Source organism: Hemicordylus capensis, chromosome 4 (genome assembly GCF_027244095.1).
Source record: "Hemicordylus capensis ecotype Gifberg chromosome 4, rHemCap1.1.pri, whole genome shotgun sequence".
NCBI lineage: Eukaryota > Metazoa > Chordata > Lepidosauria > Squamata > Cordylidae > Hemicordylus > Hemicordylus capensis.
This window is the reverse complement of record NC_069660.1, coordinates 154,647,235-154,671,653: the sequence shown is the minus strand read 5'-3', so window position 1 is coordinate 154,671,653 and position 24,419 is coordinate 154,647,235. Positions and strand designations below refer to the sequence as shown.

At 43.6% G+C, this 24,419-nt stretch overlaps 1 protein-coding gene across 10 annotated transcripts in view; it reads left to right on the top strand.

Annotated features, from left to right (window-relative positions):
• Positions 1-24,419, top strand: part of CACNA1E (calcium voltage-gated channel subunit alpha1 E) — a 673,520-nt gene that overhangs the window by 549,554 nt on the left and 99,547 nt on the right. For all 10 annotated transcript variants that reach the window (XR_008306367.1, XR_008306368.1, XR_008306369.1 and 7 more), the window contains 5 exons: positions 2,307-2,593; positions 6,067-6,235; positions 8,061-8,190; positions 15,005-15,064; positions 20,903-21,009. Coding sequence is in view for 7 of the 10 variants with exons in the window: in XM_053247018.1 (XP_053102993.1) it covers positions 2,307-2,593; positions 6,067-6,235; positions 8,061-8,190; positions 15,005-15,064; positions 20,903-21,009 (753 nt within the window). In the remaining 3 variants the exon portion in view is untranslated. The remainder of the gene's footprint in view (positions 1-2,306; positions 2,594-6,066; positions 6,236-8,060; positions 8,191-15,004; positions 15,065-20,902; positions 21,010-24,419) is intronic.

The window sequence follows — 24,419 nt, the reverse complement described above, 5'->3', positions numbered from 1 at the left end:
ATAAAACCAGAGGTGCAGCTAGGAGACCTAAAGGCCTCCCCACCACCACCACTGCAAGTTACATTGCACTATTTTTTTACACCAGAGCATGCTCAGGGAAAGCTGGAAACTTTTTGGGGGGGGGGGTATTTTTAAAGGGAATTCTAAATAAGATACTTCCCACTTACCATACATACCACGTTTTGCAGAGACAGTTCTGACACTTTAAAAATACCCCCAAGAAACCCCTCACCACTTATTTGAAACTGGCTCTAGGACATGGACGGCAAAGAACTAGGTAGAGCATTTCCTAACTCCTTGGAAAATTGAAAAAATATATAACCAATCAAGGGACTCAAAAGATGGGAAGAAAGAGCCTCTGAGACTCTAAAAGGGGATGGAGCGGGGACAACAAAAATTTGAGCCTCTATTCTAACCTAGCCTTGAAATAGGGGGAGAGCATGGCTTAGGGACAGCTTCAATCCTGGAAGAGCAAGGAATGCCCCCAAAGTCTAGATATAGGGGGGGAAAGACCCAGAAGTAATTCAGTCCCAGTTATTATTATTTTTTTAAACCTCTTCACCCGCAGGACCATGCTCCCCAACCCTACAAGCCTGTGTTTACTCCAGAGTTGGGTGGGGTGGGGGGAGAAGCAAGCATAGACCCTCTCTCCAAAATGCCTCTGCCTTCCCCTATCTCTGAGTTGGGAGGAGAGAGGGGAGAAGCAGGGATGGGAGCTCAGACAGGCCCGGTGCATGGGCCCCTGAGCAGCCTGTCCTCTCTTACCTGGCGAGAGACTGATCTGGCTGGGCCGTCGGCTCCAGCTGCTGCACCAACTCCACTCTCTCTTCCCTCACTAAGCCCCAACATGGTGGGGAGGAGCCGAGGCTGGAGCATCAGCCTGGCTTTGTATGAAACCCAGGAGAGCGTCCCATGGTGCAGAAGCAGCCGCGTGCCAGAGATGTGAATCCCAAGTTGTGGTCCATGCCAGGGGAAAATATTCCTGGTGCTGGCAGGCGGCAGGTGAGCTGCCGCTGAGGAGGCTGCCCATGCAGCACAGTCAGGTGTGTGCTCAGCGGCCAGGTGCAGTGCAGGCCAGTGGCGCAGCCTTGAGAGCATTTGGGGGGCCCCAGGGACTGCGGGGGGGGGGATGGATTTCCACCCAGAAGTCCAGTCCAAAGGGTGCCTCTGAATAAAACGCCACACTTCCCAGAGTTCATGTCTACAGCTTGGGAAGAGCCTTCCACTTTAACCTCAGCTGCTCTTCCCCACTCCCCACCAGTCCCCCACCCTTGTATGTGGGAAAGGTGGGAAGAGGGAAACTGGCAGTGGTGAGGACTTTGCCTTAAGAGCTGAGGTAAAATTGGAGGGGGTGGATGGGCTCAGCTGGTAATGGGCCAGGGGTTTCACTCCAGAACCAGATCCCATGGAACGTAGCTTCCCCATCCCAACCCCAGTGTGTCTGAATCTGGCTACTGACCAGGTAGCTAGTTGCAGGCTATTCCTACAATTTACCAGGGCATTTTATGGAGAGTGCTCTGATGTGTAGAACATAGAGGTTCTTCAGATCCTGCAAATCTACACATTCAGATTGCCTTGTAATGGACCATGAGGACAGGTCCAGTTCTACTGATCAGAGTAGAAAGGGATGCAGAAATGGGCAGGGTCATCTTGCAGCTCTTTTTTCTGATGCCTTGGCATGTCTACAAGATGGACAGCCAGTATAGTTCTTAGGTCAGCTTATTGCAGATGTACACAGCAAAAGCTATAATTCTGTATTAACAATCAGAATACTGGATTAGTAAAAGGGTGTATTTTTTTTAAAAAAAAACCCTTTCAATGTATTCTTATATGTGGAATGATTATTCTAGTTCCTGAAACTAGGAGATGTTAATTATTCCAGATTTAATTAAATGTGGACTCAAAGGATGTGATCTGTTAATGTGCCCTAAGTTTATCTCTTTTCCACTCTTCTGTTTTTAAAATAACCCATGAGTTCCTTTGAGAACAGGTTTAATGTAGTGGCTGGGGACGTGAACTTTGAATCAGGAAATCCCCACTCAAATTTTACTAGGTAGCCATAAGCAAAATGCTATTCCGTTGGCTCCATCCCTCAATATGGGGATAATAGTGCTGGTCTGCCTTGAAGAACTGCTGTACTAATTTATGAGATCATGTACGAGAAGTTCTTTGAAAGCACTATAATAAATGCTAAGTCTTATTTTCATTCTCACTCCTCCAGTCTTCTGCGCATAAACACCCACCGAGTTTTTGTTTCCTGTTATTTCCTCTCAGTGTGTCTTTCCCTTTCTCCCTTCTCTATGTAGAGCTAATGAAGTGCCAGCAAATGACACTGGTGCTGTGCCCACCCAAGATCCGAGCCCCTCAAAAGACCACCATGCATTGGACAAAGCCACGGATGCTAGTCCAACTCAGCAGGATGGCAGAAGCCTAGATACCGGCGAGCAAGCATTGTTGGGTGACCTGCCAATGGAGACAGGCAGGACAATCAGCAGGAGCGAACCTGATCTCTCCTCCATAACAACCAATACAGAGAAAGGCACAGAGAGCACCACCATCATGATTGACGTCCAAGACTCTGCTGTGGTACAGAGTGAGGATCTGTCTCTTTTCCTGTTTGTTTGACAACAAATTGCAGTTTGTTAAGGAATCATGAGGGATGCCGTGCAGGCTTGCCAGATGTCCTTCCAACTCTCTTTGCAGAATGACGGGGTCCAGCTTGCTGGTTGCATGCCTGCGTGCCCATCCCTTGATTTCTGTATCCTTGCCTACTGTGTGCCTGAATGGTATTGTATGGAATGTTTACTATACGGCTGAGTGTTCCAACTCTGTAGGCAAGCATGGCATTTCTGATTGTACAGCTCTCACTCATGGGAATGCCAAGTGTTACGTGATAGACAGTGATAGATAGTGTGAAATACAAGGCTGATTCATATTATAAAAGGGGAGAGGCAGCAGTGGGCAAGCCCTGTGCTAAGTCTTTTCTCCCTTAGCTGCTACCTAGCCTCTCAGTTGCCAACCCAGAAGTGAAAGAGGGATGTGTAGAGAGTGATGACTGTGGAAATGGCACTTGCGGACAAACTACTTTCAGGGGTGGGCAGGTGGGGTCCCGACCTGGCCCTACCTCTTTCCCAAAATAGACTTCCAGTCCAATTAGTGGGTGATTACAGCAATAGGGGCATGGCAACTGTTTGGAAATGTAATGGTGGGAGTGTCATTCCACGTAGAGAGCTGTTTTGTTGTCTGAAGTTGCTACCTCAGCAGCATAGCTTGCACAGGCATTGCTGAAGTCGCCCCAAATGCATGATGAATCGGTCCACGCAGAAAGCTTCCCCACATGGCATAGCTCCCATCCATTTCTGTTTTATAAGAAGCTACCAAAACCTCTTTATAAGAGGTTTGGGGAGGAGGGATCCAGATCTAGACCACAGAAGATTTGGGTAAGTACCCCCCTCCAAACACAGTGCCAATCTGAATCAGAGGCACCTGCAACTGGGGGGCTGCGGGAATCAAGCACACAAGGGCCAAACTGCGCATTTAGCATAACTTGTAGTTTGGTCCCTGGATCTGCTGCCAAATCCCTATAGAGCAGCGAGATAGGGAGGCAATTTAAAGAGTAGCATGGGTGGGAGAGAGAATCTGAATCCTTCCCCTGCTCTTACCTGATTTTTAAACCACTTTTTCTCCTGGTGGTACTCCATGAAAGGAAAAAAAACCTCTGCCCGGAGAAAAGGGGGCTTTAAAAGACACCTGTTCAACAAGGCTTTTTGTTAACTCTCTAGCAATTTTAAAATGTTGTTTTCATTTATGTGTATTAATTTTTGTGATGATCTTAGATTTTAAAAACTTTTATAAACTGCGTTGAGACAGTATGTTTAGGCAGTATAAAAATAAGTCAAATAATGGAAATGAGCAGCTTTGGTGAGAGCGTGCCGATGGGGGAAGGGCTCATCTCCCCTCTCTCACCCATGTTAAACGTCAAATAACCCCCATCCAGCTGCCTGGGCTGGATCAGCAGGACCTGGGCTGGATCCTCCTGTCACATCTGGTTGTGCCATACGCTTCAGAGCAAAAGGACAAAAGGCTGGAAGAGACTGCAGTTTGTGTGGGCAGAATCCCCCTCACTGGCACTTTCAATCCATCCATGTTATTGTTTAGCCATAGAACAAGCAAGCAGGAGGGCTGCAGCAAGCCCCTTCCTTCAAACAAGGCAAGTCCAGCATCCAAAGCAGCTCTATTAAAATCTTTATTATGCAAATTCAACAGGCATAAAGTCACAAAGCATGTTGTTATGTCATAAAACCCATTTCCATGTTCATTTATCTTAAATTGCAAATCTCTCACGTATAAGCATATTCTGCTCTAAATAGGTTCTTATGGCAATGGACACCAGCGGACCTTTGTTCAAAGCAGGCCTAGGCAGCTTTTGTGGGAGACAGGAATATTAAGGGCAAGGACGCAGGGCGGCCTTAGTGGTGATTCTGGAGGCGCCCCTTAGAATTCTGTAGAATGGGAAGAAGTGACCAAAATACTCCTGTCCTGTGCTGCTCTGTTCTCCCTGTGGTCATTGCTAGTGTGCTTGCTGGGTAATTCCCAAATGTAGGCAGAAGACAACTTCTATATAGCTTGGAAATGTGCTGCCCTGCCTTACTCATGCAGTCTGCCCAGATGAGTAATTTTGGAACTTATCTGTTAACCCCTCAAATCAATCTCTCATAGCTGGCAACTCACAGAGATAGGATACTTAACCCAGTAAAGGTGCTCTTATGAATGCAGCCCAACTGCATTCGCTTATCAGTCACTTTCCAAAAACCTGTAAGAGTTTTCTTTTGCTTCAAAGTGAAAGATTTTTAATGTGGATATTAATTAAACAGCACCAGTGAAAAGTGCCTTGTTTAAAGCCACTTTCGTCTCTTTGCTTGACAGCCTCTTTTGCTCTCTCTCCTTCTCTTTTTCATCTCCTCCTAATCTCCTTCTAACAACTGCAGAAGCAAGAGGTGAGAATGTAAAACAGCAATCACTGCTCACCCCTTTTCTGTAGAAATGGCATCGCCAACCTGCCATTTTATTGGTGTTGGGTTCACACTGCAGCAGTTGTGGAAAGAAGTCTTAGACAGGGCTGTGTGTATCTTGTTATTTTTTGGGGTGCATAGGGAAAGTCAGAATGTGGTACTGGGCACAGATCTCAGCTTTCTGAGAATCTCTTTTCATTTTTAAAAAGAGCAAGTTTCTTAGCCCTTAAGTTTAGACATGTGAATACAGATGACCATTTACCCAGTGTTAACTTAGCAAGGTATGTACATAACCACTTGGATATGCATCATCTGACCACCATGTCCTGTCTAGTGATGAAGAAAATCTTTTCACACTTCTGCACCTGATGTACACCATACATTCAACCAAAGCATATGGGCAGTGCCTTCCAAAATCTCATCTGCACCAGAAGCATTGCTGAATAAGAAGTCAAGGCTTTGCTCTTCCTGGGACTACCCAAACTAGAATAAATTATGCAAAATAGTAACAATTGTAGGACAAATTATGCAAATTACATGTTGCAAAATTCATTTTTTCCCCTTGGCCTAGAATTTGAATGGCCTCAGTGCAGAATTTTATTTTATTTTTATTTACACACAGCATTGATACTAGATATTAGGACTAGGCTTTGCAAATTTTCAGAATACAAGACTTGCTTTCAGCTTATGCAAAGGCTGTAATTTGGAGTGTAACTGTGTATTCAAGAAAAAGAAGGCTTCAGTCTGTGCAGTTCTTCCATCATGACCTCAAGGCTTCTTATCCACAATACTAAGTCCTCCATGTAATCAAGGTTTCATGTCTTGTTTCACTGTCTAGTTTAGATTGTAAGCTTTCTGCAATCTGGGACCTGTCTATAATACCTGTGTAAGGCACAATTTATACTGATGGCACAATATAAACAAACAAACTTAAGGAAACTAAAGAAAGAATTCAGCCTATTGTCGTCCTCTCTCCTTGCACAAAAGTGTTGAATACTTGTTCTCTTGTTGAATACTTCTTGGAGAAGTAACAAAACTTGTTCATTTTTTACAGTAAGCAACAAGACAGATGGAGAGGCAAGCCCTTTGAAGGAAGCAGAGACAAAGGAAGAGGAGGATGCAGAGGCAGAGAAGAAGAAGAAACGGAAAAAGGAAAAGCGCTCTGAGACAGGCAAACCAATGGTGCCACACAGCTCCATGTTCATCTTCAGCACCACAAACCCGTGAGATACCACCTTGGTTTTTCCCCTTCAGCTGCAAATTGCATTGTATATATATAGCAGCTTTTAAAACACATTTCTGAGAACCCTGGAGTTCCTTGGAAGCTCATAAGAAGTTCTTCATTGAGAAGATGATTCGTGATCATCTAGAGATTTACATATCAGGCGGTATAAAAATATGATAAATAAACAAATAAATGATGGAGACGCTTCCCTGAAAGACTGTTTGCTCACCACTCCTGACCTTTCCCTACAATGTGCAGCCATCAGAGAACATTCAGGCTGTGTTCTCAGTTATGTGGAATGACAGTGAGGCCCAACAAGCCTGACCAGTGCTCTGCGACATGCAGGGGTTTCACAGCAGGAAAGCTGATCTGGAAAACGTTCCTTAAAAGTAGAAAGTTTGAGAACCACTGGCCTCTAGTATCATAGCTGCAGGGGTTAGATAATGGCAAGTTTAGGGGATTCTTGCAGGAGACAAATAAGGGTCAAGCTACATGTTATGAGAAGTGTACAATTAGTGCTTCCGTACTTGGTTTTTAAATCACAAATAGCAGCTGCCGAGTGGAAGGTCCTGATCAGGACAGTGCTGTGGGGAAGGGGAGACTTTAAACCTTTGCCCTCGCCGTCTCAATCCAGGTCAGGGCTCCGGGTGGTTGCTATTTGCCCTGAGAAAAAAAGTTTCCAATGGTGGGAAAGGAAAATACTAAGTCAAATATAAATAAATAATAAAAATAGCAGCCATGAGAGGGCCCAATCCTAACTGGGGCAGCAGTGAGGGCAAAAGGCTAACACTCCCTACCACCCAGTGCTGATCCAGATTGGTACCATTCCTGCACATGTAGTTTAGCAATCAAAACAGTGTTGTTGCTGTTGCTGCTGCTGTTGTTAATCTGCATTTTATTCCTTCTAGGAGCCTTTTCCAGATTGTTCTATTCTAGAGTGCACACTCAGATCCCATGGGTAGATGACCATTCCTGTTGACTCTCTGGGCAAGTTCATGACTGTCGGTAGTTCTGTAAGCCAGTAAAATTTGGGGAAATGTTAGTATGCTAGAGTGTGCACTCTCAGCACGTGTGACAACTGAACCTACCCAAGTCCAGTTCTGGCACCACATTACTGACATCCACCTAACATTCTCCACCTAGCTTCAAATGAAACTGGACAGAGAATATTGGGCAAATATTGGGCAACAGGACACAGGAACTGGAGTTGGACAGGTTCAGACCTCATACTTGCCGGGAGTGCACACTACATGCTCTTGTGAACCAACTTTTCCCTCTCTTCTTACTAGTTTCCAGAGCTGTGGTGGTCATCTGAACCCGCCCTCTGTGTCACAATGTGAACGGAGCTTTAGATCATCTCCAGAACTTCCCCTGCAGCTGATCGTTACAAGGAAAACTTGGTATTGGTGGACAAAACTGTCTTGCACAGAACCTTGTCTGCCACTACAGATGTTTTCAATGAGGTAGTCCTGATAGGCTTCAAAAGAACCCCAGAGTTCCCTGAAAAACAGTTTGAGAACTGTTGGCAAAAGGCAGATATTACAATTGTGAATCAAAGAGATGTATTTAAGCACAGATGGACTGTGGGGGGGCATTTGTATTTTAACTTCATAATAAAAGTCTGAGTGATAATTATACTGAACTACAGAGTGCTTGTAAGGAACATTGAGAGGAAGCATGCAAAGAGCTCCGACCATTCTGAAGTGCAATTTAATGCCAATTATACCAGTACCTTTTGGCAGTATTCTAAATTACCAGAACTGCGTGTGACAATGCAATACATTAGCCATTGTAGTGACCTCTCTGTGCTGTTTCTCCAACAGAATCCGAAGGGCCTGCCATTACATCGTCAACCTGCGCTATTTTGAGATGTGCATCCTCTTGGTGATTGCAGCAAGCAGCATTGCCTTGGCAGCAGAGGACCCTGTCCTGACCAACTCAGAAAGGAATAAAGTGATTACTTTGCTTACAGACTATTCTGTCACACTGTCAGGGCCTAATGAAAATGAGCTCTTATTCGCAGCTATGTACCTGTTTGAGAGTCCAATGCCTAGCTTAACCACATGTGTAGGGAATTCTTTTGGTGATGCTCTTTCTCAGCTTTACCATTTCAGGCTGCAGATGGGCATGCTGTCTGACTACTCCTTTATATAAAAAGCCCTTTGCACATTAAAAAGTGAGCATTTTAAGGGAGCCTAGACATCTCTCTGACATACTAGCATTCCTTATGCATAGGGATTCCCCCCCCCCAATGTGGGGGATTGCCCCCCATCTGTAATTTGAATGGTGTAGTCCCATAAGAGTGCACTATGAGTCTTCTGTATGTGTACTGAGCAAGAGGTGAAAGATCAGCCTTCTCCTGTTGGAATGGTGGGATTTATTCCCCATGGTGCTCTTTGCTATTCTGATGGCAGGGCTCCATCTCCCCACCACCACTACAAAACAGTTTTCTACATAGATGTGAAAATCTTGAACCTCCCATATTTTGGCTTCTTGAGGCCCAGGACTGGAACTTCTGACCAGACCAGGTTCCATGCATGGCTTATTCTAATATGCATGTTCAAAACAATGTGGGCAATGTGAAATAAGTGTTTGTGCCATTTGGGTATATGAGATTTAATAGGAGCTAGGCTGTTTCTTTAAAAGAAATACATGAGGAAAAAGAGAAAGATAAATAGAGAGTGAGGTCATTCACACAATCAAAAGCTGTGTTCTACCTGGGTTTGGTAGCTGTGTGTGCTCCCACTTTTTGGTTGTGTGGAAGCAAGGTAGGAGGAAACCTGGGTAGAAGTGATTGTGTGGAAGCAAGGTAGGAGGAAAAGCTACCCAGGTTTCCTCCTACCTTGCTTCCACACAACCAAAAATTGGGAGCACACACAGCTCCCAAACCCAGGTAAAACAGTTTTTGATTGTGTGAATGACTTAATGAATATTGTTTTCTTTCAGTCTTCATAAACTTATGCTAATAGTAAGTATTTGACTAGTCAAAGGCATGTATTGACTTCTACTGAGCTCTATTTTATTTTATTTTATTTTTACATTTATATCCCGCTCTTCCTCCAAGGAGCCCAGAGTTGTATACTACATACTTAGGTTTCTTCTCACAACAACCCTGTGAAGTAGGTTAGGCTGAGAGAGAAGTGACTGGCCCAGAGTCACCCAGCTAGTATTCATGGCTGAATGGGGATTTGAACTCGGGTCTCCTGGGTCCTAGTCCAGCACTCTAACCACTACATCACGCTGGCTCTCTTAGATAGCAATGCAAAGCAAGCACAGAAAATATTTTTTCATTTTCCCTTCCCTCTTTCTTGTTCTCTTTCCTTTGGTTACAAAAAGTGCTGGGGCAGGAGTGGGTGGTGTGCTGGTGGCTGTTCGTGCAGTAGGGTGAGGGGAAGCCTAGAATTAACCCTGCTTCCTTGTGGGTCCTGCCATGGGGTCACTGCAGTTATCATTTAATGCTGGGAGAAGAAACATAATTATGTCAATCTACCCTAAGACCACTTTCAAGGAGGTAGATTTTACACAGCAACTAAGTGCTAGGCTCTGTTGTAGTGAATCTAACCTAAAGCTAATGGAGAAGTGAATCTTATCCCAAAAGACAACAAAAGAGGGGGAATGTTGAGACAAGAACAGGCCAGAAAGAAACTTCTTAAGGGCAATGGGAAAAGAGAGGGAGTCCATGACAATCGGGACCCTTTGTTGTCAAACTCAGTTCCTGGGTAGTTGAGGACAAAGTGAAGCAAGGCAAAGGCAGACTGCGTGGAAAACCAACAGCTCTTTTATTTGCTCAGACTAGCAAGCAAGTCTGACCCAGAAACTTGGGGAAGAGAGCTGGTCTTGTGGTAGCAAGCATGAATTGTCCCATTTTCTAAGCAGGGTCCACCCTGGTTGCATTTGAATGGGAGACATGTGAGCACTTAGGGGGTGGGGCCGCTCTGGGAAGAGCATCTTCATGCTTGCATGCAGAAGGTTCCAAGTTCCCTCCCTAGCATCTCCAAAATAGGGCTGAGAGACACTCCTACCTGCAGTCTTGGAGAAGCTGCAGCCAGTCAGTATAGACAACACTGAGCTAGATGGACCAATGGTCTGACTCGGTAGAAGGCAGCTTCCTGTGTTCCTATGTAACATATCTTGGGGATCAAGGAGTATCATCCAACTCACAACGGGCCGATTTGTGTAAGGAGACTCCCTTAGCTGGTGTGGCGTGTCTCCTTGTAGTTCTCCCCTTTGAGTGGTTGTGCACAGGTGAATTATTGTGGGTTTGAGTCTTGAGAATTGTCAAAGGAATTTTTTTTTTAAGGACAATGAAAGAATTATTGCCTAAAATTAAGCTTTCTTGAAGAACAGGTGTAGGGGGGAAGAGACAATGATAGAAAAGTCAGTGGAAGTATCGAGCAGGGATATGAGAGGGTTCGTGTTCATCTTATTTTTACTTTCTGTACTTCAGGAGTTAGAACATCTGACTTGCCTTTTAAAAACATTTTTCCATTTGTACTGCTGAGACTATTAATGCTTGGTCTCAACTTTCTATCCCCAGTTCAATGAATATTTTTTTCTATTCTCAAAGGCAGTAATTAGGTAACCACTGTGAACAGCAAATTAGCTTGGAGGGGGAATGATAACTGCTAGTGCTAGGGGTTTTATGTAGAAACTGGGAAGTTGCAGCCACAATAATTCCTAAAACAGAGGCCTCTGGGTCATCGGTTCCTAGGTGCATGGAGAGCCAAGCTTTTTAAAACAGCATGTCTTAGCTTGATGACAAGTGGGCCTCAAAGGATATACGTGTCATGTGTGTGGGCAATGTTTTTGGTAGTTTAAACTAGTGCATATGCAAGAACTCTGCAATGTTAGCTGCAGGATGTTGGTGGGGGCAGAGGAGAAGCCAGGGCGTAGGTGGCATAACTAGATGCGGCAGAAAGCTGAGGGTGAACAAACAGAGAGACTAGATGAGACACAGGAGAAGTAAGAGTACCGGAAGACAAAGCCAAGCAGGACAGGGAGCAGCAGAGAGCACCACGGGCTTCAGATGAGACCTGCAACTGGAACTGTTGACATGCCTGCCAGCTGGGGTTACCAACTTCTAAAGCAACCCCTGTAGCTATTGCTTTAACAGTAGTTTGATGTGCAGCAATTTTTTGATTGACTGATTTGATTTGATTTGATTTATATACCACCCTTCCAAAAATGGCTCAAGGCGGTTTACAACTAAACAAACAATTAAAATCAATTAACAATTACAATCAAAACTAAATCAATTAACCAATTAAAATAATTTAAACATTAAAATCATTTAGAAACATTAAAATTTAAAACCATTAGCAGGTGATAATCTTTAGCACCATGCCGTGCTAAGTTTCATCTGCTGATTTTTGCACATCAAGCCTTATTAAAGGGATAGAAGCAGGCCAGAGCACTGTTCCCCGCCCACCCCACTGTCAGTTTGTAATCCTCTTGTTAATCCCCTTCCTGCTTTTAGCAGTTATTTGGGACTTTCAGTGAGGTAAACTCAATTGAACCTGCCCATTGAGGAGAAGTAGTTCCTAAAAGATGATAATTCAGGCCTTAAATTGTTTGCTTCTTCTGATGTGAGAATTAGAGTTGTCATTGAATTATACTTTTTATGGACGGTTCATACAGGTGAAACTCGGAAAATTAGAATATCGTGCAAAAGTCCATTAATTTCAGTAATGCAAATTAAAAGGTGAAACTGATATATGAGACAGACGCATTACATGCAAAGCGAGATAAGTCAAGCCTTAATTTGTTATAATTGTGATGATTATGGCGTACAGCTCATGAAAACCCCAAATCCACAATCTCAGAAAATTAGACTATTACATGGAACCAAGAAGACAAGGATTGAAGAAAAGAACAATATCGGACCTCTGAAAAGTATACAGTGTACTGTGCTTGATTGGCCAGCAAACTCGCCTGACCTGACCCCATAGAGAATCTATGGGGCATTGCCAAGAGAAGGATGAGAGACATGAGACCAAACAATGCAGAATTGCTGAAGGCCGCTAATGAAGCATCCTGGTCTTCCATAATACCTCATCAGTGCCACAGGCTGATAGCATCCATGCCACGCCGCATTGAGGCAGTAATTGCTGCAAAAGGGGCCCAAACCAAGTACTGAATACATATGCATGCTTATACTTTTCAGAGGTCCGGTATTGTTCTATTCTTCAATCCTTGTCTTCTTGGTTCCATGTAATATTCTAATTTTCTGGGATTGTGGATTTGGGGTTTTCATGAGCTGTACGCCATGATCATCACAATGATAACAAATTAAGGCTTGACTTATCTCGCTTTGCATGTAATGCGTCTGTCTCATATATCAGTTTCACCTTCTAATTTGTATTACTGAAATTAATGGACTTTTGCACGATATTCTAATTTTCCGAGTTTCACCTGTATTTTCTGAACATTGGCTAGAATAAGAATATATGGAGGTGATTCTCACGATTAGTGGAAAGTGGGCTAAGGGAGCTTAGCCCGCTTTCCACGGACCGATGGGAACCACTGGGCTCGCAGGCGAGCCTGGTTTCCCCAAAGCGGGTAACCCACTTAAATACCCCTCCCCTTAGCCCTGGTTAGCAGAGCAAGCGTTCCGCTAACCCGGGTTTTCCGATCATGTATTGCCGCAGCACAGCTCCGTGCCGTGGCAACACACGAGGAGACTACAGTCGGAAGGCTGCAAGCGGCCTCCCGGGTTCGGGGTCTCTCATCCTAGAACATCCAGGGGCCACGCAGCCCCCGATCCCTGCATCCCCCACTGGCTCCATGACAGAGCCAGCAGTTGTGTGGATGGCCGATCCGGGCACCCAGGGCTGCAGCCTTGATCGTCTGTAAGGAGAGTGGGCTAAGCCCGCTCTCCCCGCAGAACCCCCTCTAGCAGATCTCACTAATCGTGAGATTTGCCTCATGGTGTTTGTCCACATTTCTTGTGGAGGCAAAACGTGGGCTTGAATCTGTTTCAGTCACTCTTGCTTTTAGCTTCTCAAAATAATGTATAAAAGGGCTCTGGAAGTAGTGAACAGCAGCAGCAAGGATGCATTCCAGAAGAAAGAATCACTAAGTTGTTTTGTGGAAATGTGATGCACAGCATGATTCTGTTTGTCATAATCCACTTCTGAAAAAATGGGATTGTTGTGTAGGCTAAGGGACTAAACAGGTCATCAGTGACCTTTTCAACAACTCCATATTTGATCATTAGTGAGATAATTAAATCCATATGACAAGATTGTAATTGTATTTGTGGTCCCAATAAGCTTCTTGATGTCTTAATTATTATTTTCATTTACTGACCTGAGGAATAGCTGGAGCAAAATCTACCCAAAGTAAAGTGCTTTGATTCCAGTGGGAAAATTAAGTAGAAGCTTATATGTTTCCCACTGAAAACTGTGGGACTTTAAATGCTGAATTGCATACCTGCCAGCATGTCCCTATTTTCCCATTCAGCTGAATGGGGAAAGAGGGACATGTTGGCAGGTATAGAATTTTGGTTGTGTTGCACTGGTGGATTTCCCATAATTTGCCAGACCAGATTGAATGTGGCAGCTCAGGAAGAATTATTTTATGTTGTTAAATTGCTGATTTTTAATTTTTTTGTAAGCAATCTCAATTGAATTTTTGTAAGCATTTTGTGGGAAGGAAACAGATAAATACAACCAAATTTTAAAAAGTTTGTGTATTTGTGCAATCTCGAGCAGTGTTCTCAGACTGAGGGAAAGTTTCTTTGGCATTGGGAAACTTTGTGAAAAAGAAGGGAAGAGGGAGTTGTTTTTAATGAAAAAGAAATTAGGTAACAATGATTGGGTAGCAGCCTGGTTTTGCATGTATAGACAAAAAGGAACTAGAAGCACACACAGCTACAATTCTTATTGACATTTCTGGACTAGTTTGAAACTGAACTGGTTTTCTACTCTAACTACCTATGCAAAGTATATAGGTTTTTCACACAGAGATTCCAACGGATAAACCAGCATCTCCCATTGATAATTATGATCAACTGCATCTCTCTTTTTTTTGGTCAGATATTAAAGTGGTGTGTCATTCTAGTCTTTTTCTGTTTCTATGGTTTTGCCAATCCGAAGATAACTGTGCTACCTACTGTTTCTGTATCTACACATTGGTTCCAAAATGTATTTGAAACAAAGGATATTCAGAGTCATAATGCATTACGCCTCCCTTCTGTCAATCAGGCCCACATGCACCCTATGCCTCGGTGTAGCTTGCCTCAGATAGACAGATTCTTCATCTAGAAGGGTATACTTAATTGTTGACCTGAGGTGCACCCGTCATTCCAGCTATTTATTTTGCATTTTTAGTCCACAGAATGGGTTTCTAAAATCTTAATATAAATCTGGAGGGAAATTTGGTTCCCAAAGTGGACATTTTATGCACATGGAAGGAAATTTGTTGCAGAAAATCTACAAACCCTGCTCTTGGGCATTTGGAAGAAAACAATACCATCTTGAGGAAGCTCCACGTTGCATCATCCGGTGCTGCTGACCAACATACCGTGTTTCCCCGAAAATAAGACAGTGTCTTATATTAATTTTAGCGCCCAAAAATGCACTAGGGCAATTAGCAGTACATCAGAAATTACGGCTAGGTCTTACTTTCGGGGTAGGTCTTACTTTCGGGGAAACAGGGTATTTGAAAGTGTCTCAACAGAGCTCAAAAGCTCATGGCTGACACTGTGGCTTCCTATATATTTAAGTGTTCTCAAATCTATCCTTCAGCCTCTCGTTCTTCTTTTCAGGTCCTGAGGTATTTTGACTATGTTTTTACTGGCGTTTTCACCTTTGAGATGATTATTAAGGTAAGAGATAAGGGAGAAGTAGTTGCATTAATCAGTGCGAATACTGTACTTTGCTATCACTTCTTTGGAAAATAATGGCTCTTCTTGACTAACTTTGATGTTTTCCTGTGTGCTGCCACCTCCTGGCAAATGAGAGATGCTATCAAGGTTATCCCTTAAGCAATATTCCAGTCCAAAACGCTGTGAAGTTTAATTTTGCCAAATGGGTGCAGCTATCCCCTGCTAACTGAGTCCCCTGCTGAGCAAAGAGGCACCTTTTAAAAGCGGTGATTCTCTTTATTTAATGGGGAGAGCAACTATCCCCAGCACAGCATCCCTCCGGTGCCTGTTGCGGGTGTCGCTCTTATATTTCTTTCTTAGACTGTGAGCCCTTTGGGGACAGGAAGTTATTTCTATCTATCTATCTATCTATCTATCTATCTATCTATCTATCTATCTATGTATACCGCTTTGGGAACGTTGTTATTCATTGTTGTCGTATTAGAGTCATCTGTCACAGGTGGGCTCAGACTGTCTAGGTACTGGGCTGGAGACATGTCCTTCCAGCTACTGCAGCTGCTTGAAAACCTATAAGTCTTTCTGGGCCCAAGTAGCTTTACAGGCTGTTTGATTTGCTCGACCCCTCCCACTGTGATTGGTCCCTGCCTTTTCCTGGCTCTCTCTAAACCTCCTCCTCCCTGTTAGTATAGCAAAAGGCTCACAGGCAGTGCTCTACATTGCTCCCTTTATTCTGCAAGCCTTTCCCTAGTCATCTGGTCCTGGTCCTCTCTCCACATTTGCCTTACCTGTCCAGATTGTCTTCTGGGAACTGCCCTGAGCCTGCATTTTTGACCAATGATTTTGCTTTTCCCTTCAGTTAGGTGCCTAGGCTTAGCTCTGCAGGAAGGGCCTCAGGTCTTTCCAGTGCATGACAGCAGCATTTATTGTCAAACTAGCTTTCTGTCTCTATGTGTGTACATACAAAAATTGTCTTGCACCTTCTGGAGTTTAATGCATGACATTCTCTGCAAGGTATTGGGGGTGGAGGTAGAAGATATAATACTGAAGTGTTTCCTAGTAGGAAAGAGGGGAGCTTATCCATGAACAATCTAACTTCCTCAGTATTTAGTGAGCCTGCCAAAATCAGGTAGGATGAGAAAAAGTGGTGGGTGAGTTGTTGGTGCAATCTCAATTTACAGTGACAAGTTTTGTGACTTCCTCTCTGTTGGTGGTGAGCGTTGGCCTCAACAGGAACAGAATGTGTGAAATGGTTTATTGAGTAGAAAAAGAAAAATGGATACAGCTCCCGCCTTGCCCGCCCTAGCAAATCTTCTTGTGCATCTCTGTCATGTCTCAAATGTCACTCCTACAGAGCAGGGCTTCTAAAATTAGGCTCCAGATCAGCATTTGTGAAGCTAACTGGCATTCTGATGCTCATAAGCTTCCTATAGGACTGAAAGAATTTGAGGCTCATCTAGTCCAGGGTGTTTTGTGTAAAACTTTATCAGAATTTTTTTTTAAGGGAACTGCTCTGTTTATGCAATTTTCCCCAGGATCATGTGAAAATACTGCAGAAACTTTCTGTGTTCCTTGATTGACCCATGTGGCCTGTATAGGAAGCTTGGCCCTCTAAATGGGCTTCATTTGCACTTAATGGCAATCACTAATGGCCAGATCTGATTGTCTACACGTAGTGCCATGACTGTTTTCTGTCATTATCTGAAAAGAAATGAAATATAAAAAGAAATACTTGCCATGAGGGTATATTTCTTTTTATATTTCATTTCTCCTCAGATAATCTCGGGAAACTATCCCATGAACAGCCACAGAACAATATAAAATGATAGGTGTCCCAGACCCATCCCACCCCACACTACTACTTTCAAGCTGAAAAGTAACATGGAGGACCTTTGACTTGCCTAAGACTGCTGAGTGTGTCAAGAGGCAAGAATCAAATTGGGAACTTCTGCTGCACAGCTCTTTCTTTTACACCACTTATAACAACGGTGGATTGGAGAGAAATCAGGAAGTTGTCTTAAATTCAGTTCCTTTCAAGTAAATGCAGGTATAGCCTGTATTCAATCTCTACTTTTTAAGGGGATCATCTTAAATTCAGAGTCATCTTCTATCCTGGAAAATACGGGTATTTTACACACTGCATACATACATTCCTCTATGCTGGCATGTCAGCTGATGCTGTAATGTGGCAATATCTGAAAAGTTTATTTGAAATCAGAGACCTGGATCTGGTGCTGAATATCTTAACTAAAGTTATAAGCCATAATAGAATTGGCAAGTAACTGGAAGAATCATCCAGTAACCCAGAGTACCAAGTTGTTTTGGTAGAAATGATAAAAGCAACCTATCTCATAATGCTGCTCCAAGGGAACATGGTAATTTAATAATATTCTGGAGAAATAGGAAACCTTTGTTAACTATTCAATGTATGGGTTATCGGTTTCTGAAATGTTTTGTTTCTATTTTATACTTCATTATTTTGTGGTGTTAATTCTTATAATTAGTTTTTTAAATAAGTAAATAGTATTAAAGACGAGATAGTGAGTGCTGTGTGAAATATGGATGTGTGAATGTCAAGAGCTCCTTCTGGATTGTCCCCTGCTTACTGAGCAAAGAGGCACCTTTTAAAAGTGGTGATTCTCTTCATTGAGCAGGGGGAGATCAACTGGCCCTATCCAACCCAAGCACAGCATCCCTCCAGTGGCTGTTGCTGGTTTTTACCTTGTGTTTCTTTTTAGATTGTAAGCCCTTTGCAGACAGGGATCCATCTTTATTTATTTTTATTTCTCTATGTAAACTGCTTTGGGAACTTTTGTTGAAAAGCAGTATATAAATATTTGTCTTCGTCATCTTATTATGTCATAATTCAAGAATGATACAGTTCTCCCTCCACCCCATGTCAGCATGCAGTACCCTCAAGCAAATGCCAGGGGCCCATTTCCCAGGAGGGCCACAAAGCCTACTGTCCATTAAGAACCCCCACCCCCACCATGTGGAAGACCCTAGTATACTGGGCAGCAGTGAGCAACGGGGGGGGGGGGGGGCTTCCAGGGGCATAGCAAGGTTGGAGTGGGCCTGGAGATGAGATTTTAAAATGGACCCCTCACTACTGATTAACAAAGGAGACTTTCAACCATGCAATGTGATCCTATGTATGTTTTCTCATAAATCCTAACAAATTCAGTACAGTTGGCTTCCAGGTAAGTGCGTAGAGAATTGCAGCTTCAGGCAGCAAATCTAACCACATTTAGCTGGAAGTAGATTTCACTGAAACCTAAAGGACTTTGTAATTTTTTGTTATGAAACAAGCCACTTATAGGACTTTTTGGATGTTTTTTTTAATTTTAAAAATATTAAAAACCAACTATTTGTCCAATCCACTTCAATTTAAATATACATATTCCTCCCACATCTCTCTGCTCAAAACCAAAGCCCTATGCCCAGCCATTCCAGGTGATCGATGGGGCTGAAATGGGGTTGTTGTTTTTATGACAGCAAAGAGCAAGTTCTTCCATATCAGGGTGGAACTACTTTTTTAAAAAAATAGTGTGTTTTTTAATTTAAAAAAATATTTTAAACCAGCAAATTCCTCAATCTCTGAATTAAATATTCAGAGTCATTTCAATCCACTTTATATTAAAGCTCTATGGCAAGCAATCCCTGAATATCCAGAGTGGGAGAATAACCACATAAAGGAAATCACATCCTACCTCCATTACTAAGCCTGAGGAGTCAAAAGCTGGGCAGAGCTGTGGTGGGCAAGGGCAGCCAGCGCCTGCCCCCCTGCCTCTCTCCCTCCCTTCCTCCCTCCCTCCTTCCTTCCAGTTCCTTCCTTCGAGTTCCAGCTTCAGGGAGGCCTGCATGGAGGCCTCTCTGGAAGCCCCGCCCACCCACGAACAGCTGAGAGGCAGAGACTGAAGGGGCTGTAGCCGCTGGCAGGCTGCTTCACTTCCCTGGCCAGAGCAGGAGGGCTAGCAGGAGAGGTTGCCCAGCAGGCAACCTGGGGGGGGGCCTCAAGGTCCTGTGGGCCTAGAGACATTTGTCTCCCCTTGTGCTAATGGAACTTACGCCCCTGAAGGCTTCTCTCATTACCTCTGTAGCTCGAGGCACGTGTTCCCTTTGAATTGGTATCCCTTCCCCTTCTCCAAATAATGCCTGTCTGGCTCATTAACATCCCTCCCGAATGACAAAAATGGGCCTGCCATTATGGGTAAGGGAAAGGGGAACTGAATCAATGGTGCATGTACCTCCAGCTGCAGAGAAGATGAAAGAAGCATTATCCCTGCCATCATTTCTGCTGACCAATAAACCACAGCCCACCCCCATGGAGAATATGGGGGCAACCAAAGGCAACATCCAGAGCCTTTTCAAATGTAGAGCCAATGCTGACAGCAGCAGCATCACACTGCTTGTGATTTTAAATGTTTACTTGTTTTTAATTATTTCAGAGTTGAGAACACTTGCTCTACTGAGTGTGAGAGTTGTCATTTAGCCTTTTGTTACAAAAAGAAAAGTGGCAAATGTCAACAAGACTATCTCATCTACCCACCCACACCTCACCCCAACACATACCTGCAACCTTCCAATTAGAGAATCTTTTTCTTTTTTAAGAAATCTCATTATTTGAAGGTTGTGAGCTTTCCCACTCTAGTGCTTGTGTGTTCTTGTTTTTCTTAAACTAATGAACATTAGAACAGCTATTTCCCAATGTAACTCCCCCATTATATGGGGAAGAGGCATCATGGTGCTGGTATTGGCAAAAACAAAGCATCAACTTTAAAAAAAATGCTATTTATTCCTCTAGAAAGGGCTAGAGGTATATAGAGGAGGGTGGAGGGAACATGCACGTGGGCTCTTGGAAGCTGTTTTCTGACACTGCAAATTGACAATGTGGCCTTCAAGGAATAAATGGGTCCTGCAGCCTATCTTATACTGGGTATCACAAATGGAAAGCCAGGCCCAAATTCCAAAAGATAAAAAGTAGTTTTAGCAAGAGCAAAATGCTTTACATTAATAAGTCATGCTGTGAATGTCTGAGTGTATTCCTGTTTAGAGCATGTCTCACCTCAGAGCAGGTAATATTTTTACATCTTGCATTGGGAATGATTGAATAATTCAATCATACCTGGTGTAGAGAGAATTTCTTTTCCCCTCTAGCAGAAAAATATCTCTTGAGTGAAACACCTTTGTTTGTTTGTTCCTGTTTAGTCTACTATATACTGGGTGATGGGGGCTTAAATATGGTCTATCCACTCCTGAGAACAGTATGTAATAGTTTGTTACTTCAGTTAGTTCAAAATGTGGCAGCAAGGCTGGTCTCTGGGGCAACCCGGAGAGACCATATTATGCCAGTTTTGAAACAGCTGCACTGGCTACCGATATGTTTCCGAGCAAAATACAAAGTGCTAGTTATTACTTTTAAAGCCCTGAACGGCTTAGTTCCAGGTTACCTTAGAGAGCGCCTTCTTCGGTCTGATCCCCACTGCACACTAAGATCATCTGAGGAGGTCCGGTTCCAGTTGCCACCAGCTTGTCTGGTGGAGACCCAGAGGCGGGCCTTCTCTGTAGCCACTCCTAGACTGTGGAATGCCCTCCCTGCAGACATCCGTAATTTGAATTCTTTATTGGAATTTAGGAGAGCCCTAAAGACCTACCTGTTCGATCTGGCCTTCCAGTGCTCTTAAATTGTTTTAAAGGGTCTTTGATGTTTGTGAACCGCCTTGAGCTATTTTGCAAGGGCGGTCTAAAAATCAAACAAATAAATAATAATAAATAAATAATACTGTATATTATGTTCAGGTTTCTTCCCTTCTGACTTAATTGCTTCCATCTTCCTCACAGATGATAGACCAGGGATTAATCCTGCAAGATGGTTCCTATTTCCGGGACCTTTGGAACATCCTGGATTTCATTGTGGTTGTTGGAGCACTGATGGCCTTTGCCTTGGCGTAAGTGTCTGCTGTTTTAGATCCTTTCTTGCTTTGTTCAGATCTTTCCTTTTTCTACAGTTCTCACCGCAGTTTAGGGTCATGCTATTGTCTATGTCATTCTGGCTCATGCCCCAGAAACTCCCCAGGCTGGTGTCTAGAGAGACTGTCAACAAAACAAAACAAATCCTTTGTTTTTCCGACCAAAGGAGAGGCAAGACATATTTGTACCTAGTGGTTTGGAATATTGGTAATGGATGATAATAGGATCTTGTATGAGCAAGAGTAACTGAACCCATTATTGGAAGACTGAATCTTTATAATTCTCAAGCCACCGAGGAAGACCACTATAGGGTCAGAACGCATCTGGCTTCAGTTTAAGAAAACATGGACTGCCTTCTGCACAAGTTATATACTTCAATTTTTGGCCAGTATTAGGATTTTCTCATAGAGAGACTGTCAACCAAATCTCTTCATGACCTATGTAAGATTTAGCTATAGGGCAGCGGGATACTTTTAATAATTAAATATAAGGAAATGAACAATGGAAAACGGGAAACATTAGAAGTAAAGAAAACATGACATATGACAAAATTGCCGGCTAATGAATCTGGAAACAGAAAGGCTTACCAAGCTGATCCCCAGGTTTTTGTGTGACCCTCTTTAGCTCCCCCCCACCACCGCAAATCATGTGCAGTTGTAATAAATAAGTCTTTGCCTACACCTGTGCAGCATGAGGCCCTCATCCATGCAGTCTCCACCACCACATTGCCTCAAGCATCCATCTGTCCATCATTTGTTCCCCATTGTAGTACACACTCCTGACAGTCAGTCATTCACTTCACAACACAAACGGTTTGTGGGGTGAGGGAGGGTGGATTGGATTTATGTTGGGTAAAGAATTAAGTATCTTCTAGAATTCCCCTTTCCTGATTGTCAAAGAAGCTGGAAGGAGCGGGTATGGGGCAATTCTAATTACAGATCTCCATCACTTCCAGTCTGACCCCTAGAGAAGAACCTGTTTGTTACAAATGTACACTTTCCATAGAACTCCAGCCAATCATGCCTCCTAACAAGTGTACCTGTTTGATACCTGTGCTTGTGAGCACATATTTTTACCTTTTACAGTTTCAGGTTCCTAGGAAATGTAATACTGGCCCTTAAAAGTGGCCCTTAGTTAGATGGAATCAGGATGAGAGAAGCAAGTGGGAACGGAAAAACTAGGGGAATGGCAAAATATCAAGTGTATGAGCTGGGACTGTTGCTATTCTCGAAAGCAGATCTTGTTTCACCATTCTCCTTGATCCTTTGCTCTATGCTGATGGCCCATTTCTTGATCTTTTCTGTTTTCTTTCAATCTATTTATCGGTTTTGTGACTGCACATCTGGACCCTTACTCACAGGAATGCTTTGGGGTAATTATCCATTTTTTCCTCTTTCTCTTTGAGGGGATAATTGAGGGAAAGAAAGTTTGAGTGGAAGAACCTGGTTTGCCTATCTGTCAGTCATATTACACATGGACTTTTTCATTGGAGGGAAGTGCTTTATGACTGTGCTGTCAGGAGAAATAATGCAACAGCCATTCAGAGAGTACTTCTAAGGCAAGCTCTGATTCTGATATGTGCTTTCTAAGGACTATATATAATTATGTTAGGGGTGTGCAAAACTATTTGGGTACAAAATTATTTATACCTGAATCTGGCTGATTCGGGTGATTTGTAGACAAAACAAATCACCCCTGTCCTCAATTGCCCAGATTTGGGTACAAAACAAATCACCCCCAATTCATAGCCAAAAAATTCAGAGATTCGGACCTCCATTTTGTGGCCAAAGTGGGTTGGTAGTAGTAGTGCCCAATGGTAGTGCAAGGAAGCAACCACACATATTTCAAAGGAATTGGGCAAAGGGGTGATTTTTAAAGAATTTTGAAGTTGGCATGTCTTTGAGGCAGATTCGGGGGAGATTCAGGGCAGAAAAGGGGTTTCAGGAGCAGAAGAGTGGGTCAGGTGGTAGTACCCCAATGGGTACCTGCTACCATCCAGATTTCAAATAAACTAGCTGACCCACACAGAGCATCTGTGCGCTCTTTGGGGCCGGCTGTTCTCCCCTCCCTCCCCACTCTCTTGCCCTCCTTCCCTCCTCTTTCGCACTCCCTCCATCCTCTCTCTTGCCTCGCTTCTCCTCCCGCCCAACTCCATGGCCGGGCCCGCTGCCACCACCTGGCCTCCGTGTCCGGGCGCACCACTTGCCTCTGCGGCTGGGCCAGGCCCGCTACTGCCTCTGGCCTCTGCGGCTGGGCCCGCCGCCACCGTGGTGACCAATCCTCCTGGGTGCGCCCCAGCCAATCATCTAGGTGCCGGGACGCACACTCTGAGGTGCACCCAGGAGAATTAATAATATAGATTGGTGAAAGGGGTGGTTTTAAAAGAATTTCTGAATTTTGTGCATCTTTAAGCTTTTCCCCCTTAGGGAATAATGTGGACCTCAGCAGCCCCATAACTCCACTTGAAGGGCACCAAGGTGGCCCATAGCGAGTGGTGGTGTAGTGCATATAGGGTGCCAACCACCTGCAAACCCACAAGCCCATGGGGCGCTGGGTTTTGTTGTTTCTGAGGTGTTCTGCGAGTAGATTCTCTGGTAGAGTGGATTCAATGGCAAACAATTCCATTGTCATTGGATTCAATGACAAACACTTAAAAAGTCATTTAAAAATCACCCCTTTGCCCAATTTCTTTGAAATCTGGGTGGTAGCTTCCTTGCACCCATTGGGCACTACCACCCACCACAACCCGCTCTGGGCCACCCTAGTGTCCCCCATGTGGAGCTATAAGGCTGCTGAAATCCCCATTATTCCCTATGGGGAAAAGCTTAAAGACGTGTAACTTCAAAAATTCTTTAAATATCACCCCTTTGCCCAATTTCTTTGAAATTTGGGTGGTAGTTTCCACCCATTGGACACTACCACCCAGCCAAGTCTTTTGGCCCCGGGACACTTTTAAAAATCTGCATTGATTAAGATATGGATTCAGAAAATTTGGGTACAAATTGAATCTGGGGTGATTGTGGGGGTCAGATTTGGACCCAAAAGAAATCAGGGGGTGTTTGAATTTGGGTACAAATTGAAACAAAAAAATTGATTCGTGCACATCCCTAAATTATGTTCTGTGCAACCCCCCAACCCCCCTTGCACTAATTTTAAAGCTGCAGGATCGTTCAGCCATCATCAGCTGTGTAGCAGAGACTTATGAAACTTTGGAGGGTCTTGCTTCATGGGATCCTATTTGGGTTTTTTAAAAAGTCCACTTTCTACTGTTTTTGTCAAACTGCCATACCAAGGATTTTCAAAAATCACTTATGGAGTTGTGAGTAAAATTCACTTATGCAGTAGTTCCCAACCAGTGTTCCTCCAGATGTTGCTGAACTACAACTCC